The sequence below is a fragment of the Lepidochelys kempii genome, chromosome 8, assembly GCF_965140285.1.
Source record: "Lepidochelys kempii isolate rLepKem1 chromosome 8, rLepKem1.hap1, whole genome shotgun sequence".
Taxonomy (NCBI): domain Eukaryota; kingdom Metazoa; phylum Chordata; order Testudines; family Cheloniidae; genus Lepidochelys; species Lepidochelys kempii.
Genome location: NC_136387.1, coordinates 97,675,175 through 97,694,304, shown reverse-complemented (window position 1 = coordinate 97,694,304; position 19,130 = coordinate 97,675,175). Strand labels below are relative to the sequence as shown.

The window sequence follows — 19,130 nt, the reverse complement described above, 5'->3', positions numbered from 1 at the left end:
CCGTATGAAATGTTTAGTGAGATAAGGTCAGTGGAAAGTATGTGAGCTTTTACTACCTTATGTAACTTTTAAAAAAAAAAAAAGCACATCAAATGCTGCAGTTAGGGAAAGAACTTCATAAACAGTATGTTAGATTAGTTTCCTGAAGCAAATACACCTGTAAGTGCAACTAGTTTTATGCAGACAGACCTTTGCACCCAGAAAGCTCACTGATGTGAACATGGGTCTTTACACTGCCTGTTCAGAGCAGTTTGTAAGAGTGGGTCTTAATCTTTCCTTAAGTCAATTTCTCAAGACCCCTAATCATTGTTGCTCTGAATTTCTTCCCAGATGCGCCTCTTCTTCACAACAGAGAGAAGATAGAACTTCTCAGCTCCATGACTTTAAACTGCTACAGCCTAAAGAAAATAACTGGCTTTCTTTGCTGTTATAATGCAGCACAAAAATGTAACTCGCTGCCCAGTGTCATCCTACAACTCTTCTCAGTACTACAGCTTTATCCAGTGTGCATACATGAGTGGAGGGTGAAGCTACTTCCACAAAAAAAGTTAGCTGTGTATTCTTCCCCAGCTGATTCTCATTTGTGTTCTACTGAGTGTTATAAAGTTAAGAAGTTACGATTTAACATTCTACAGGGCCAAAACCAATCTAAAAGGCCAAGAGGTCCAAGTCACCACCTCAAGTTACTGGCTCTCTTTGCAATTTATCATCCTTAGCCCAGCAAAGGAAGAGGATCACATTTACTCAATAGGGGAGAAGTCCACCCTTCACTTGATCTGGAGGGAAAAGCCAAACCATTATTAGTTGGAGGTATCATGACAATAGTTTTTAAATAGTTCTCTGTTATGCAGAACTAACTAACTTTTGAGACAATCCCACTCCATGCCCATAAAGCTACACCTCTTCCACCAACACTGAATCTTAATTATACCGTACATACAAATTTGGAAAATTATTTACAATGGTAACTGCATAAATATTATACATACACAATTCCAAATACTGCCTATAACATTTACTCGAATCCCGCAGAACTCAAAGCACAATCCTCATCTTATGTAATTTCAGAATAGCTTCAGGATGTCTGCAACTGAACGGCATCAGTTGTCCTCTTCACTGATGGAGATAGTTAGCTTCTTCAGCTTTTCATGGCCACACAATGGGTACTCATTTGCTAGTGATCAATATGAAGGTGAAGGTGAAGCAACACAGCTTCCCTATTGTTTTGGAAGAAAGATTTGACAGATGCCATATGCTGGTTTGGCAAGTTTTATCTTTTAAAGTCTTCATTATTTTTTCTGTCCTCACCACACTTCGCCCTATAAATAAGTGAGCAGATAATACTTCTGTGTATTTACTCCCAACCTCCAGATCATCACTGAAGATGTTAAGTAGCAAGGCAGGGAAACAGATTCCCTGAACAAGGCTGTGGATGAACTAGGAAACTGCTGAAGGCGTTTTGGTTACAGCTAGCAAGAATCTAAAACAGAGTTAGGTAATGTTAAGCGGAGATGCTAGTTGAGCTAGTTGTTGTTCACTTTTTCCATGTTTTAGTCACAGCTGGAAAAAGAGAGACGTATAATCAAACTATAACTGAACACTAGTTACTGCTAGTATCTGAGCAGCAGGTAGGAGTGATGAAGGACTCCTATCAATGAACCTAAAACACGAAGACAAACAAGGGTGGTGTATATTTTGGTTGCTTTTTAGAAAATCTTCATTAGTGTTTGTTCAGACTAGACATTGGCCACAGAATGGCCAGGATTTTGTTTTTTAAAAGGGATATAAAATGTAAACTCCATGGCTAGCATTAACAGAAGACTTATTCTTGTGACAAGGTACTTCTTTACATGTCAACTAGTCAAAAAAACATCTGGCTAGAGCCTCTGCTCCATCCAGCAGAGGAAATTCCATTTACTGAATTAAAATCCTAATGCTGATATAAGATGCTTCAGATATACAGATGAACATACCAGAGAGTATTTGTGGGTAATAAAAGTGAGAATGCTCCAAACACAGCAATTTTGGAGGTAACTTAAATGATATTCTGATACATTTGTTCTTATAACTAATAACAACAGATGCATATGAATTTAGGTTAAGGAACATTACAGGGATATTGTAATTATCCAAGTACAAATATTATAAACCCAGGAAACTTGGATAAGGTTAAACTTAAAGAATTCCAAACACACACATTAATGGTATGGAAATGTACAGTTAAGGCAACTGAATGACCCTATGGCCCAGCTATTATGACTAATACATGGATATTTTTGTCCCAGTTAACCAATTTAAAATTTTTCACTCCATTATGGTGTCACTATAGGGCACAGCGACTTTGTTTTGATGTTTGAAGGGTATAGTTTGGCAAGAGGTAATGGTGGAACGCTGGCATCCCTAGGGCACAGAATTAAGGCTATGGTGTAAAGTCTGTGGTGTACAGTAGTGGTTAAGTGTGTCTGTGAGAGGAGAAGTAGATGGCATATACAGTTAGACTGCCTGCTTTTTGAATATTTTGCTTATGAGTAGTCAGATATGTCATATAGCAACACCAAAGTTGTGTTCTAAGGGTGAGATTTTCAAAAACTATTCAAGTGCCAGCCTAACTCCCCCCACCCCCCAGAAATCAGTGACTTTTAACCATTTACTTCCATCAGAGAAGACTTAGGGTAATTCCAAAACATTTTGAAAAATTCCACCCTCCATGCTTATTACACGCCACATTCACCAGCAAATTCAGAGTCCACAGTTCTCTTCATCTCTGGAATCCTCCTGCCTCAGAATAGCAGCCCATTGTAGTCTATGTACAATTAACTTCCCAATCTCCCCATGACATCATCATAGGGGAAGTCTGGCATACCCACAGGCACTCTTGCTAACAAAACTCTATGCACAGATGTAATGCTCACGGAGAAGCATGAAGAAAAATGTGAGTGGGCCAAGGAGTATCAGGACAGAGGTAAGAAAGATAGGAAAGTGTGATAGAATGGCAGTCTTCCTACTCCAGGGTATAGAGTCCTCTCCATTAACCAGCAGGTAAAAGCACTTTTGTTAATCTGTGTAATAAATTTAAGATTAAATTTTGAATTTGAAATGGACAGACAGAAGTAAGCCTCCTTACTTGAAGGAGTACCGCCCTCACCACCAGTGTCATTTTTTTGGCCTTTATTCTTCAAGACTGAAAGTTTAGCACTAAACAGAGGCTGGCACACAAAAATCTCCTAAGAGAAATCCAGTTAACTGGCCTCTTTAAAAATGGCTACCATATATTGTTCATTGGGACAGAGCCTACATGCACTCAATGGCAAAAATGGCTAACTGCTCCCAGTGGCACATAAAATTAAGCTGTATTCAAGGAAGATGTATGTGCAGAGACCACTCTATCATGTGGTCATATCACTTTCGCTAAGGACTCCATTAGCGAGGCTCTCACTTTCATTTTTCTCTCAACCCACAAAATTAACTTTCAGAGGGGTAGCCGTGTTTGCCGCTTTTACAGATCCAGACTAAGAGTCCTGTGGCACCTTACAGACAAACAGACGTACTGGAGCATAAGCTTTTCGTGGCATGCATCTGACGAGGAAGGTATTCACCCACGAAAGCTTATGCTCCAATACATCTGTTCATCTATAAAGTGCCACAGGACTCTTTGCCAAAATTAACTTTGTAAGTACCCAAGGTGTTATCTAAACTAGGAAGAGAGATGGACTTTTTAAAAAGTGTGGGACCTAGCACCCTTTGAAACATCACTGACTCCCTTGTGTAAAATGCAGATTAACAATTTTAAAATTGTTAGCTGGCTGACACCCCTTCACTAGCTAACTTGATTTTAAAGATGTTAAACTGTATAAACAGGGAAGCTACTCATCACAGCAAACAGATGTCATGTCCCACCATTAGATGGGTCACTTATTTCCGTCTTATTTATCCACTCCCACTGAATTATTCTGCATCTGCCTCCACCTCCTTCTTGAAGCAAATGCCATGTTGAATTCACAGCATATTTAAACAAAAAAGTAGCCACCCCATCCCCCGTGCTTAAAATTAGGTAAGCGCCTTGCTCACTTAGGGCCTAAAGCACACGGGTGCTAGGTCACATACTCCCCAGACTGGTTTCCCTCTTGCTTGACAGAACTAGTTTTCAGTGTGTCATTGGCAAGCTGGAAAATTAAAGCCAGATCTTTATTAGAAACTTTTGCCAGCTCAGCAATGTTGGTCAGTGGAGTGATTTTTCAGGCAACACTTTTATACCTGCAAAAACCCTACTGGAGAAGCACTTACAACTGCATAAAACTGCTTTTGCCCATATATCCTCTTTCACATAGAAAACTGGTATAATTTAAAGCGGAAAAGAGTCCTGTGGCACCTTACAGACTAACAGATGTATTGGAGCATAAGCTTTCGTGGGTTGAATACTCACTTCGTCGAAAAGCCTCTTTTCCTCCCCGGACACCAAACCTCTAATATTAAAAGCCCTAACGCCACCCCTGCACTGTTCAGAGACCCAGCCCCAGTACCTTCCCCACATGCACTCCAGTACTGTTTATTGCTCACTCCTCCAGACTCAGATTCCCTCCTCAAAGGCACTTCTCTTCCCCTTCCCCCTAACGAGGTCTCCATTCCCTTACAGGCTTCAGAGTAGCAGCCCTGTTAGTCTGTATTCGCAACAAGAACAGGAGGACTTGTGGCACCTTAGAGACTAACCAATTTATTTGAGCGTGAGCTTTCGTGAGCTACAGCTACATGCGTCCGATGAAGGGAGCTGTAGCTCACGAAAGCTCATGCTCAAATAAATTGGTTAGTCTCTAAGGTGCCCAAGCATTCCCTTACAGGCATCCTGCCCATCTTATACACGACTCGGAGCCCGCCCCGGGTCCCGCAATGCAGGCGCCCTCGCCCCGCGCTGCCTCCAGCCGGTGCGGGAGGGAGGCTCCCGTCCCCCTCACCTGTACTGCTTAGGGTCACTGGGGGACTTGACAACGTCGGGGTCCCCCACGTTGGGCTTTGCCCTGCGGTCCCCTCCTTCCTCCTCAGACTCCTCCTGGAACGGGCGGCCCTTAGCGTCCCGGCCGCCCTCCCCGACCTGCTGCCCCGAAGGCAGGTCCGGGCAACTGCACGAGGCCTTGTTCCTGCCGGGCATGGCGCGGGAGCTCCGAAGCTGCTGGCTGCGGGGAGGCGGCGGCGGCGGCTTCGGGGCGGCTCGCAGGGGCCAGCTGTGGCCGGCGCCTCGGAAGGCCTGGTCCGCACCAACTCTCGTTCCCGGCCTCCCCCGCGCTAGGGCACCTAGGGCCCTCCACACCCACCGGTCCAGTCCCCCCGCGCGCCGGGCCGCGCCCCGAGCTCCGCCCCCTCCCGGGCCCACAGCCTCACTCCCCCCACGAGCGGCCGCGGCAGCAAAAGCGATTCTCACGTAGGCCTCCCCTTCCAGCCAATCAGCACCCGACTTCAAGATCACATGGCCAGGACGACCCAATCGTAGCCCCAGCCAGGCCAGCTCGCCTCTGATTGGCAGAAAAGACGCCTGTGGCGTAGGGACCGGCAAACCGCAGTGATTCGGCAAAGGGGAAAAGCGCGGAATCCAGCCAGCGGCGAAAAAAGGGAGCAGGATAGAGCGGAGTGTCAGGCTCCCTGCGGGAATTAGCGCGGCTTCTCCCCGCCCCCTCCTTTCAGGGCTCGGGCTGACAAATTAAGCCTATCTCCCCGCTCGTGCGTTGGACGCTTCCAACAGCCGTCTGGAGACGGTGGTTCTCTTCCCATTGGTTCTCTGACATGTCGCTCACTTCTGGCTGGACCAATCAGCTGGCGAGGAAGATCCCACCCAGGCTAAAGTGAGAGACAGGTTGGCGAATTAAAGGTTTCAGAGAAGCAGCTGGGTTCGTCTGTATCCGCAAAAGGAACAGGCGTCCTTGCCCCATCTTAGAGACTAACAAATTTATTGCAGCATAAGCTTTCCTGGTCTACAGCCCACTTCATCAGATGCATGGAATGGAACATATAGTAAGAGGATATAGATATATACAGACAGAGAAGGTGGAAGTTGCCGTACCAACTGAAAGAGGCTAATTAATTAAGGTGAGCTAATATCACCAGGAGAAAAAAACTTTTTTGTAGTGATAATCAAGATGGCCCATTTAGACAGTTGATAAGAAGGTGTGAGGATACTTAACATGGGGAAATATTCAGTATGTGTAATGGCCCAGCCACTACCAGTCTCTATTCAAACCCAAGTTAATGGTATCTAGTTTGCATATTAATTCAAGTTCAGCAGTTTCTCCTTGGAGTCTGTTTTTGAAGCTTTTCTGTTGCAAAATTGCCACCCTTAAACCTTTTACGGAGTGGCCAGAGAGGTTGAAGTGTTCTCCTAGTGGTTTTTGAATGTTATGTTTCCTGACGTCAGATTTATGTCTGTTTATTCTTTAGAGACTGTCCCGTTTGGCCAATGTACATGGCAGAGGAGCATTGCTGGCACATGATGGCATATATCACATTGGTAGATGTGCAGGTGAACGAGCCCCTGATGGTGTGCCTAATGTGGTGAGGTCCTCTGATGGTGTTACTTGAATAAATATGTGGACAGAGTTGGCATCGGGTTTAGCTGCAAGGATAGGTTCCTGGGTTAGTGTTTTTGTTGTGTGGTGTGTGGTTGCTGGAGAGTATTTGCTTCAGGTTGTGGGGCTGTCTGTAAGCGAGGATTGGTCTGTCTCCCGAGATCTGTGAGAGTGAGGGATCATCCTTCAGGATAGATTGTAGATGCTTGATGATGCGCTGGAGAGGGTTTAGTTGGGGGCTGAAGGTGACTGCTAGTGGCGCTCTGTTACTTTCTTTGTTGGGCCTGTCTTGAAGTAGGTGACTTCTGGGTACTCTTCTGGCTCTGTCAGTCTGTTTCTTCACTTCAGCAGGTGGGTATTGTGGTTTTAAGAATGCTTGATAGAGATCTTATAGGTGTTTGTCTCTGTTTGAGGGATTGGATCAAATGTGGTTGTATCTTAGAGCTTGACTATAGATCGTGTGGTGCCTCCTGGATGGAAGCTGGAGGCATGTAGGTAAGTATAGCGGTCAGTAGGTTTCCGGTATAGGGTGGTTAGCACAGTAGTGTCCAGGAAGTGGATCTCTTGTGTGGATTGGTCTAGGCTGAGGTTGATGGTGGGATGGAAATTGTTGAAATCATGGTGGAATTCCTCAAGGGCTTCTTTTCCATGGGTCCAGATGATGAAGATGTCATCAATGTAGCGCAAGTAGAGATGGGGCATTAGGGAATGAGAGCTAAGGAAGCGTTGTTCTAAGTCATCCATAAAAATGTTAGCATACTGAGGGGCCATGCGGGTACCCATAGCAGTGCTGCGGACTTGAAGGTATATATTGTCCCTAGATGTGAAATAGTTGTGGATGAAGACAAAGTTACAAAGGTCAGCCATCGGGTTTGCCATGACATTATCGGGGATACTGGTACACTGGCTGGGTCATTACACCTATTGAATCTATTTCCCCATGTTAAGTATCCTCACACCTTCTTGCCAACTGTCTACATGAGCCATCTTGATTATCACTACAAAAGTTTTTTTTTCTCCTGCTGATAATAGCTCATACAGTTGGTATGGCAACTTCCACCTTCTGTGTGTGTGTGTGTGTGTGTGTGTGTGTGTATATATATATCTTCTTATTATATGTTCCATTCTATGCATCTGATGAAGTGGGCTGTAGCCCATGAAAGCTCATGCTCTAATAAATTTGTTAGCCTCTAAGGTGCCACAAGTACTCCTGTTCTTTTTGGGAGTATTAAAGTGCTGTGTCCGGAGAGAGCTCCCTGCCCCTCCTGGGCTCCCATGGGGATCCTCGCAGCGCGATCCTGCCAACGCTTCGTTAATGGCTAGCCCTGGCTTGTGGGTGGGGCTAGAGGCAGCACAGAGCACATGAATGTGGCGGAGCCTGCCCCCCAGGTTCTGGTTAGTTTAAAGGGGGAGGTCTAGGGTTGCCAGCACTCAGGGTTGGGGGGGGCCGCCCCGGCGCCTTGGAACTTCTGGGAGCCACGCGGCATCAGATAGCCTGTCTGCGCCGCAACCAGACTTTTAATGGCCCTGTCAGCAGTACTAACTGGAGGCACCAGGGTCTCTTTTTAACCAGGTGTTCCAGTCAAAAACCGGACACCGGGCAACCCTGGGAGAGGGTCCCAGTTTTTGCTTCCCTGTAACAGAGCTGGGGAGGAGGAGGGGGAACAGAGCATCATGTAGCTCTGGTTGTTCCTGTGTGGGGTAGGAGGCCAGCATAGCTTTTCCCTCGCAGGTCAGTCTGAAGTTCCCTGCAGCATTTATCCTGAAGGCCAGGCCAGATCAGTGTCAATGCACGTGTTCCCTTTCTACTGCATCTGTCATAAAATGCTTGTTTGTGGGTTTGGTTCTGTTTCTGCAATTGGGTGTGTTGGGTTTGTTTGTTTGTTTCATGGCCACATGTGGAGCCCATAAATTGAAGTTGGAATTAGAGGCATGTCACAAAGGAATTGGAAAAGGGATCTCAGGCGTGGCACAAGAACCATAAGGAGATCCCCAGGGTGTTATAGGAGGAATTGTGTCTTCACAGGTTTCTAATGCACCTGTGTGCATGGCAGGTGTTCAGGCTGCACATCCTGTCAGTAAAGGAAGGAGGTGTACCCCCCCTTCCTACCCTGTTTGGGATGATATGCTATGAGATACCAGGGTTCAATTCAGCCTAACTGTGTCACTCCTGCCCTTTTTCTCAGGGTGCTCTTTACAGTGCTCTGCTGCTGTATCCTCTAGCTTGGGCTGCTCACAAATAGCATCCAGCATGCAAGTTACTCCAAGCTGTGTCTGCATGTGTGTGCTGCAGCCAGCCACACTTTTGCTCTTACCAGCCTGGGTTATACTGCAGGGTGACCCCAACGCACTCCCAGTCTTAGAGTTTCTCCCAGAAATGTTTGTAGTATGCTGTCCAGCCTTTTCTTGGACAATACAAGTTATTATAAAGTCTGTTATTTCTTTAATAGAAATAATATGCATATAACTTGCCACCCCAAATGGTGCTCCATTTGGACAGGGTGACAGGGGGTGTCTTAGGGTATTTGTTCCTTCTTTTTATAGTTTCAGTTCCACTGAAACATTTCCAGCTGTGTACCAGGAAACAAAAAGTATGTGGAAGTATGTTCCCTGCTGCTGCTTCTCACCTGTCTGAGCTTCCTTTCTCTCCCCTTCCTCCATGATAACTCTGTTTACTGCTTAAATGCACATGAAGCAGAGCACACATTCCTTTGTTTAGGATAGACCTGTTTGCCAACTTCTGCTTGGGTAGGGTTGTGGGTGAACATGTGTTAATATCATCATACAGGGAAATATTATAAATTCAGATACAGTGTTGCCACATATAATTTACCAGGACAATAGTGACCAATAAACTGAGTTTTCAGATGATACCTCACGAGGCATACTTTGTACAAAGATTATTGCAATTGTATGTCAAATGTGAGCAGAGGAACATTCTATCCAATATGCATATTTGGGAGCAGACCCTGCAATTTGTGGCTGTCCTTTGCATGGGCAATGCAAGTGGAAAGACAAGTTTCCTTGAGCCACCTAGCCTGCTGCACATCCTCAGTGGGGAGTGTAGAAACTGGAAGCAGGTTTTTTGGTAAGGTTTTGGCACATAAGCCTTCAGAGCTCCGAACTCATAGTAATGCCAGTCCTGTGAAAAAATTTAAATCGTAATATAGTAGCAAGATAAGAAATCTTCAAGGAACCAAATGCAACAGTGGAGTAATCTAAATCTATATTCAAGGGTAATTTACTATGCTTTTATTTATGTAGAGCCAAAAGAGTGTTAGGTGCTTTCCAGATCAGTACTATTTTCAGAAGTGACTCAGGAGCCAAAATCTCATTGAAAGTCAGTGGGATTTAAACTTAGGCTCCTAGTCACTCAGCTGCTTTTGAACATTTTATCCAGCATTTTTTCCCTGAAGAGTTTACTCTCTAGATGGTCATCACACCCCGTTTATATATCCTTGGTGTGCGTGTTCTATTTGTCTCACTCAGGGCAGATCGTCCTGCGGTATTTTTTTCTCTTGTTTTGGTGGGGTGTTTCTTTTACATATTTTCAAAGGATTGTTCTGAAACATTGGGAATAGGCCACATTGACCCTGATTGAATTGACCTCATAGGCACTGATTTCCCTCCCACCCACCCACCCACTTGGTAAGGCAACTCCCATTTTTCATGTGATGTGTATTTATACATGCTCCTGTATTTTCCACTCCATGCATCTGATGAAGTGGTTCTAGCCCAGGAAAGCTTATGACCAAATTAATTTGTTAGTCTCTAAGGTGCCACAAGGACTCCTCATTATTTTTATTTTCCAGACAGTTACAACTTTCAGAGGAAGTTACCCCAGCTGCACAGGTCCATGCAGACTTTATAAAATCCACAGAGATTAGCAAAAAAGGTCAGGGGGAGCAAAACTAAGAGGTCAGAGGATTACACAAATGAGGAGGATCCTTCCATGGGATGTCTGGGGGCGGGGGAGAAACAGAGAAGGTGTCACCTTTCAGAAGTTTTTTGACACAATATTTTTCTGCCTTATTCAGCCACCAGATGGACCCCAAAGCACATGTTACCTGGAGCTCATTCTCTCCATGGGACATACAGCTTTTCATTTAGGAATCCGCATTCAGTGTGGCAAGTATTCCATAACTACCAAATCTATTGAGCACCTTGAGGTAGTTCTCTATCCTCCTCAGTTTTCAGTAGAGATGGTCTGGAAACAGACCACACTCCTTCTTCCCTAAACTTGGTATCTACTGCTAGGGATCTGCTAGTTTGCACTAAGGCTGGTCAGGCATGTCCTTAAAAGCGAGGATCCCTGCTCTGCAGCGACTGCAATTCAGAGCTCCCCTGCCCCTGGAAGCATGGGCTGCTGACCAGGGAAATGGCTTGAGAGCCTTGGAAACAGGATGGTACTTTCTCTCTCTCTCTTTTTCTGGCTTCCCAAAAACCTAGAACTCTTGATTTTTGTAGGCTATGAAAGAATATTGACTTTTTGTTTGGACTACTTTAACCCTCCTGTAATAGGGCAGAGCATAGGTGCCGGCTTTTTTGTTTGCCAGGGGGTGCTCAGCCCCAGGTCCTGCCCTCACTCCACCCCTACCCCTTCCTGCCCCTGCTCCACCCTTACCCTGCCTCTTCCCTCCCCCGAGTGCACCCCATCCCTACTCTTCCCCCTCCCTCCCAGCACCTCCTGCATGCTGTGGAACAGCTGATGGCAGCAGGTGGGAGGCACTGGGAGGGAGCGGGAGGAACTGATCAGCGGGGCCGCTGGTGAGCAGGAGGTGCTGGGGGCTGGGGGTCAGCTGATTGCCAGTGGGTGCTAAGCCCCCGCTAATTTTTTGCTGTGGGTGCTCCAGCCTTGCAGCACTCACGGGGTTGGCGCTTATGGGGTGGAGGCCCTGAACAGCACAGCCAGAAGGCCATGCCCTAGACTCTTTGACAAGAGCAGTGCCCATCCTCTCGCCAAGGGGATGCTAAAGAGATATAACCTACTATGGGGAGAGAGGGAGGTTCAGCCTCTGTGCCGATGCAATTCATGGCCTTTCTCTCTTTCAATACTGCCACCTTGGGCAACTGATGAGGTGGACACCTGTCCAGTGAATGCTGGTGTGAGACCATCAGGTGCTTTCATACTGGCCAATGAATAGCTGCCTACAGCAACAATTGTACTGACCTTTACCGGAAAGTAGGTCACAGCATGACACCCTACAGAGATGGCTGGTGCCCAGATTAACTGAGGAGGCTGAATGTCACAAGCTGCCTCCTCCCATTCAGGTGGGTCATAATTTCAAAGTGGAAAAATGAGGACCCTGCTAGGAGGAGGAGGATAAAGAAAGTTGGTGGGCAAACAGGAAAGAAAGAGGCATCTCTTCCCTCTGCCTCCCCATCTTTACCAGGAAAATGACACTTCACTGCAAATGGTAGGATGGGAGAAAACAGTATTTTCCCCTCTAAACCTGTCACTGTGCTCTACTAGCCCCCGTCTCTCCCTGCTATCTCCCACCAACCCTGCCGCACACACCACCAGGTCACCCACATCTTCAGTCACCAGTTGATTCCATTCTTCCCTGCATTCAGCCTATCCCCCGTCTCACCTTAGAACCCCTCAAATTCCCTCATCTCCTTCCAATCCAACCCTCACCAGTTCAGAGATGCATCTCCTGTTCCCCCACCCCAACCCTACCCAGTATGAGAGACCCTCTTCTTCCTTTAATTTCACAGCTGAGGACCACCACCCTCAGCTCTGAACCCTTTCAATCAAGTTATTTTTTGTTACTAGTTAAATAAGTTATCCTAAAACCTGCCTGTCACCACTGAAATGTTACCCCGCTACCCTGCTAATGCTTGCTTTACCATTCAGCCTACAGCAACTCCTTCCCCACAGCGGTTCCTAATGATAACTGCTGCCCAAGGAACACTAGCTGGCAGAAAAGGCACAAGCAGTTCAGTTTAATTCCAAACGATTCAGAAAAAGACCTCCTCTTCCCCCATAGATGACTCCATCCTTACTATTTGTTGAGATAAGTAACGTAGCTCGCACTCAAGCCGTCTCTGGCCATGTTCAGAGACTAAATAATGTCTTTTTATTTTGTCAGCTTCATAAATATAGATACAATATGTACACTCCTAGCGCTGCACAAATTGCATGGTCACCACCTGATTAGAAATACCCCACAAAAGAGAGCATTTATTTTAGAGAGACGACTTTTGAGAGCAAGAATTAGCAATATCCAAACACACACTATAGCAAGGCTTTGATTCACTAGCACGATAGATATAGAAGCTACATTAAGTCTAGTTGGTTTTCCATGCCAGAAAATTACTAGCCTTCGTATTAAAAGCATTTGAGGTATGACAGGACACATTTTCAAAGGCAGCCTGAGGCCTTAATCCTGCTAGTTACATTGCAGTGGACCGATCCCTGCACGGCACCCCACCAATTTCAGTGGGGTCTCACACAGATGCCACGGCCACTTGCACAGAATAACTTGCACAACTCTGGCCTAAATTTGCAATTTTGTGTTAAAAAAAAATAGGCTAATTTGACATCACTGATTTGTATGTACAAATGCCATTTGTACTCTCACATTTGAGTCTGTGTGCATAACACTTAGTCCTGCCATGCGTGCAGGGGCCTGGACTAGACGACCTTTCATTGTCCCTTCAAGTCCTATGATCCTATGATAAATAATTATATGAGCGAATAGACATGTGGCCTAGAAAGTTTGAGAGATCTGTGAAAGTAGCCTCCCATATGTTTGTGTATATATACACGCTACAAATCTGGCTACTACATATATATCCACACAAAATTGTACTCATATAGATATTTTGTATATAATACCCTTAGTGTCAGAAATGTTGGATGTTTAAAGGCATGCTATATCTAAACTGTAAAAATTGCATCCCAGAAAGAAGCAGGCCATGGGATGTTGATATTTCAGTTTTTCAGGATCTCAGTCATCTGTTGTTCACTGTCGCCATTTTTATGCCTTCATTATTTTTATGAATTCCTTCTTCTCTGAAGTTTTTTTACTTTGTATTTAAGTCTGAAACTAGAAGAAATAACGTCATCCTAAGTGCAACCTTCTAGCACAAATTTTTTTAAAAGTCAAGAACAATGTGAAAACAAGAAATACATGTAACACATAAACCAGGCTGGGGATTGGAACTGTGGTGTTATACACATTACAGGCCCTCCTGCTGGTGGATTTTTCCATTTAATTTTAGGGTTGCATACAACTTGATATCTATCTCTCCACAGAGTTTGTTCTGTCAGCTGACCAAGTTGAAAGGAGAAGTTCTCCTTTGCAAGGCAGAACAGCTAGGCTGATCAAGGTTAATAGGAGGAACATCTTAGCTTTTAAGATCCATGTTGATCATTTTAACTGAGCTGTATGCATGCTGTTGTTTGCAGATCTGGTCACCTCATCTCAAAAAAGATATACTGGAATTGGAAAAGGTACAGGAAAGGGCAACAAAAATGACTGGGGTAGGGAACAGCTTCCATATGAGGAAAGATTAATAAGACTGGGACTTTCAGCTTGGAAAAGAGACGACTAAGTGGGGATATGATAGAGGTCTATAAAATTATGAATGGTGTGGCAAAAGTAAATAAGGAAGTACTATTTACTCCCTCTTATTATACAAGAACTAGGGGGTCACCAAATGAAATTAATAAGCAGCCGGTTTAAAACAAACAAAAGGAAGTATTTTTTCACACAGCGCACAGTCAACCTGTGGAACTCTTTGCCAGAGGATGTTGTGAAGGCCAAGACTATAACAGGGTTTAAATAAAACCTAGATAAGTTCATGGAAGATAGGTCCAACAATGGCTGTCAGCCAAGATGGGCATGGATGCAAAACCATACTCTGAAGTGTCCCTAGCCTCTGTTTGCCAGAAGCTGGGAATGGGTGACATGGGATGGATCACTTGATGACCTATTCTGTTAATTCCCTCTGAAGCACCTGGTATTGGCCACTGTCGGAAGACAGGATACTGGGCTAGATGGACCATTGGTCTGACCGAGTATGGATGTTCTTATATATGTGTCTGATGATTAAATAGACTTGTCATTCCATAAAACCATACATGTGCATATGTCAGCCTTTGGTGTTTCTCCTCCATGTTTCTAACATTATCTAATTAACCACTGTAGAATTAGAACCATTCTGATAATGTTAATAGTCACAAGAGTGCTGGTTCCTGTTCCCATTGCAACCAAACTCCTACTGACTTCAGTGGGAGCAGGATTGGGCCCTTAATTACCTAGAAAACATATATTTAAGTTTTAAGAAAGTGTCTCTAGAAGCCTTAGTTAGAAGCTCTTTCTAGGTAAAATTGGAGATGGTCCCAAACCAAAAACTACCATGCTGATTTCCAATGGAAATCAATGCATTAGATATTGCTGGCTGCAGTAACTGCCTCCAGTGCATGAAGCAACTCAAAGGGAATAGGGAAGGATTGTACAGGTGTGAAAGTGGGATTTAATAGCAGCATGACTCCAAATGGATCCATTTTGCTAGGGGACTTTGAAAGCCATGCAAAAGGGATGATCATTTTTTGGAATAAACTGGACTTTGCACAGTTTTCTGCTGACTTCTAAGAGTGTCATGCCCTCTTTCTTTTATGCCGGAGTTCAAGCACATCCTCACGAGGGGTAGGTATGTCAGAAGCTCTGTGAGATTTGCCTTGGACTTAAACTCTAGTTTTGCATGCACAGGTTATCCTTCCCCAGGTTTCCTTGCTGGAGGGTTGGTTGTATTATATAAAGCACTGTACTACTTGTCCCTTTGAGATCTATTAAATATAGATTTCCCTATAAATCTATATTTAATTCATTCAATTATCATGCTGAAGAAAAGTAATTATTCTGATAATAAAACAAAATTAATTATTCTTTCCCTTTAATAACCAAAGCCCCCACAAATATATCATGGGAGTTAACCTTGACTACAAGCGCAGGACCTTTTTGCAGGTAAATTTCACTACTTAGCTTGTAAGCTCTTTGGGGCAGGAACCGCCTTTTTGTTCTTTATCTGTACAGCTCCAAGCACAATGACGTTGTGGTCCATGACTGGGGCTTCTAGGTGCTATGGCAATATAAATAATAAATAAAAGTAGATATAACAGCTGTTCTGGTAGATCACTTAGTTTAAGAGCCACAAGACAGACTGGTTACAAACACTCACATGTTGGCTCCCAATAATGTGGTCTGAGATATTGGCATTCAAGGTTAAATGTGCTACACTTGGCCCTGCATGAGCCCAGAATTAGGGAAGTGCTCTCTGCTTCGGCTCTGATTCTTATGCTAAACCTCTGAAGAGGCATGGCACAATATTCAACTCCCATTCTCTTGATTTTCTTGGTGGTCCGAGTGTATCGAATAGAAATGGATCCGTCTTGCTACCCAGTCCTGCTGCATCAAACAAAACAGCAGAGTTTTACATCAAAGAGCATGGTCATCTCCTCCCCAAAGTCTTGAGATGTTCTGGGTTTTTGGGATGTAAAGACAGGATTTACTTTCCTGTTTTGTGAGGGGACTCTGGGTTTCTTCTTTTCTGTTTTTTAAAATCTTTTCCTTTCTGATCTTTTTTATGTTCAGTGCTCTTTATCAGTGGTTGAGCTGCATATTGGTATAGAGCTCTCTCCCCAGCAAAAGGGCCTATAACAACAAAGCAACATTCTCTATGGGAATAATCTAAACATACATTTATAGTATTATAAAAGTCTTACAGTTCAGTGTAATTCACCCATTAACACTAGGTGCACTTACAATATATATTTAGTTTTGTTTGTTTGTTTTACAATATTAGGTGTATTAGATGTATTTAACATTAAACTTTCCAGGACATTTAACAGCCACATCCATTTCCACTATAACAAACTTCAGCCTTTACACGATATGGTAATACAGCATCACATGTGAAAAGATAAAGTGTGTTCAGGGAAGGGGAGAGAGAGATTTCACACAGATTAAAATCACTAGCAGGAACAGTTCTGCTGCAAAGAGGGTGAGTTGTCTGTGAGTCGCATGTTCTTCCCAGAACTGCCTCTGGATGGGTCAGACTCTATACTCTCTGACATCTTTTCACAGATTATATCCACTAGGCGCTCAAAGACCTGTCTCACATTGATGTTCTCTTTGGCACTGGCATCAAAATAATCAAAACCTGTGAAGGAAGCAAAAAATAAATTAAAAAAAAATCAATAAGTCTGATTATATAAAGAATGCTTGAAGTAAGTGTAATGATCTGTTTAAAACACCAACAATTTGTTTTGTATTCATTCGGTAGCCAAGAAACACTTCAGAAATACAGGACGTCCAAGCAGATTGAAGCTGTCCTGGCTCAGCTGAGTGAGTCTAAGGGGCAAGGCCACTCTTAACACTACCATGGCGAAGAGCTTTCTAAGCAGTGCTGATGAGCAGGCCCCTAAAGCACTGCTCCCTTCTGATCAGAGAACAGCAAGGTTGGAAATTATATGATGTTACTGATGATTCCAGGGTTGCTTTTTTTTTTTTTTTCTAGCATGCCATTGGCATCCTGCACCCATGAAGCAGTCAGCCATGACACCACCCAGGTCAACCTTCCTGCCCACTCAGAACAAATCGAGGAGCTTAACCCCTCCTTAACTACGAATTTGAATTCTTGCATGAGACTTCAGCCCAGTGCCTCAGCCATGAGCAGAATATCAATGCACTGAACCCACACTGTCATCTCCTACAATTCTTTATCTTCCCATTCCCAGAAGTCTAGGAGACTAATCGTTATTTACAAGAATTATGTTGTTAGTTCTGTTCTTCCTGCTATTATATTGCCTACAGCAAGAAGTCAAACTACCATATAAATAATCTGCTTTGCAATAAATTACCATCCATGGTGATTTGTATCATGAGCTTTTGTAGCACATCAGCTCTCATGTCCCATTACTAAACCAAGGAAAAGAAAAGCCCATTTAACTGACTAGTTTGCCTTCATTTTGTGACTACAAGTCTCATTGTTTCAATCTGTAAAATAACAAGTAAGTTTCTAAAATCTTTTATCACTTCAGAATCATTTTTTTGAAAAGGTTCCTCAGTTTTAACAGGATAAAATAACTAGCAACGCCAATACCAACACTAAGCCATTGGCTGTAACTATGCAACTTGAATCATTAGACTGGTAGTTCTCAAACTTGTGTACTGGTGACCCCTTTCATTTAGCAAGCCTCTGAGTGCGATCCCCTTATAAATTAAAAACACTTTTGAACGTATTTAACACCATTATAAATGCTGGAGGCAAAGCAAGGTTTGGGGTGGAGGCTGACAGCTTGCGACCCCCCCATGTAATAACCTCGTGACCCCCTGATGGGCCCCAACCCCCCCAGTTTGAGAACTCCTGCATCAGACAATTTGAAGAGGTCAACTTTTAAAATGGGTTCTTAGTGACAGTAATATAATAACCTATTAACAAAAAACAAGAGACTCCAGATAAATCTCTGCCATCAAGAATACCTCAGCTTGTTTAACTTATAGTCACTGGGGGGCTGATTCCTGAAAGGCACAGAACAGGGACGACAAAGGGGACAAAGGTAATTTTAAGCTATCTTCATGGACTGTCCTGCAGCCTAGAATCCTCATAGTGTATTAGGAGGATTTTATGTTTGTATTTTGTATAATTTAAAATGAAGGATAAATAATAATAATGTAGCATGTATTAAATGTATTGGTGTATGATTTGACCATATCCTGCCAGCCACTCTTTCTGAAAGCAGAAAGGAATGGCCTAATGGGCCATTGGTAAAGATGCATCAGCCAGAATCCGTATCTGAGCTGATTTCAAGGCAGTAACAGACCTTTTAGGGTCACCACTTTGCTGTAGATTTAATACTTTAAAATAAGTAAAAGAATGCAATGATTGTTTTCTCTTGCATTGCAATTTGATGTTCCTGTTCAAATGCTCCGTGTAAATCAATTCTGTGTTGCGTGTGAATGAGGAATGTGTGTGTTAAGAGATAAGTGTGGAGGCATCACCGAACTGGATGTTCTAGGGAGAAACCAAGGACAGACGTAAGGGCACCAGACGATTGCAACAAGCCCCTATTGAGATGTCAGAGGAGGACAGGTTGACGACTCTAAAGATGAGACAGGCACCTATCAATGGGGACAAGATAGCTGTGATCAAAACCAGCATGGGGTAACTCCCTGGGAGACTTAATGAAAGAACAAGATAAAGAATGAGAAGGACAATTTAAGAAAACAAACACTCGTCAAACAACAATTGATTACAGCATGACGGTGCAAAACTCATTGGTCCCAATGAAGGAAAATCACTATATAAACAGGGGGCCTTGCCATGAAACTTTGGGTTCGTCCTGCAAAGACTTCTTCGGAGCATCGTGTCACGACCGACAGAACCCAGCTCCTACTTACCCGTGATCAACCTAGCTGGCCGCTAGATTGATCCGGACTGTGGCAGGAGGGAGGGAGAGGAGAGTGTGTGTGTAATTGAATGCATATGCTAATTGTTGTATCTTCAATAAACACGGCGTTTTGCCTTTTCCCCTGAAAAAGATCCCGCGTGCTTCTTATAAGCATAACA

The 19,130-nt window shown here is 43.9% G+C and overlaps 2 protein-coding genes and 1 long non-coding RNA gene across 9 annotated transcripts in view; 1 reads left to right on the top strand and 2 right to left on the bottom strand.

Moving 5' to 3' along the window:
- The window catches only part of NRDC (nardilysin convertase), a 42,836-nt gene extending 37,611 nt beyond the window's left edge, over positions 1 to 5,225 (bottom strand). For both annotated transcript variants that reach the window (XM_073357722.2, XM_073357723.2), the window contains exon 1: positions 4,950 to 5,225. In XM_073357722.2, coding sequence (XP_073213823.1) covers positions 4,950 to 5,143 — 194 coding nt within the window. In that variant the 5' untranslated portion in view covers positions 5,144 to 5,225. The remainder of the gene's footprint in view (positions 1 to 4,949) is intronic.
- A 334-nt stretch (positions 5,226 to 5,559) lies between these two features.
- On the top strand, positions 5,560 to 19,073 carry LOC140916298 (uncharacterized). 2 transcript variants are annotated; one of them, XR_012160490.2, is made up of 4 exons: positions 5,560 to 6,075; positions 6,424 to 6,537; positions 16,845 to 16,906; positions 17,079 to 19,073. It is a non-coding gene; the product is annotated as an uncharacterized LOC140916298 (long non-coding RNA). The 2 variants fall into 2 exon arrangements; XR_012160489.2 differs by lacking the exon at positions 16,845 to 16,906.
- The window catches only part of RAB3B (RAB3B, member RAS oncogene family), a 133,709-nt gene continuing 127,187 nt past the window's right edge, over positions 12,609 to 19,130 (bottom strand). For all 5 annotated transcript variants that reach the window (XM_073357743.2, XM_073357745.2, XM_073357747.2 and 2 more), the window contains one exon: positions 12,609 to 16,721. In XM_073357743.2, coding sequence (XP_073213844.1) covers positions 16,534 to 16,721 — 188 coding nt within the window. In that variant the 3' untranslated portion in view covers positions 12,609 to 16,533. The remainder of the gene's footprint in view (positions 16,722 to 19,130) is intronic.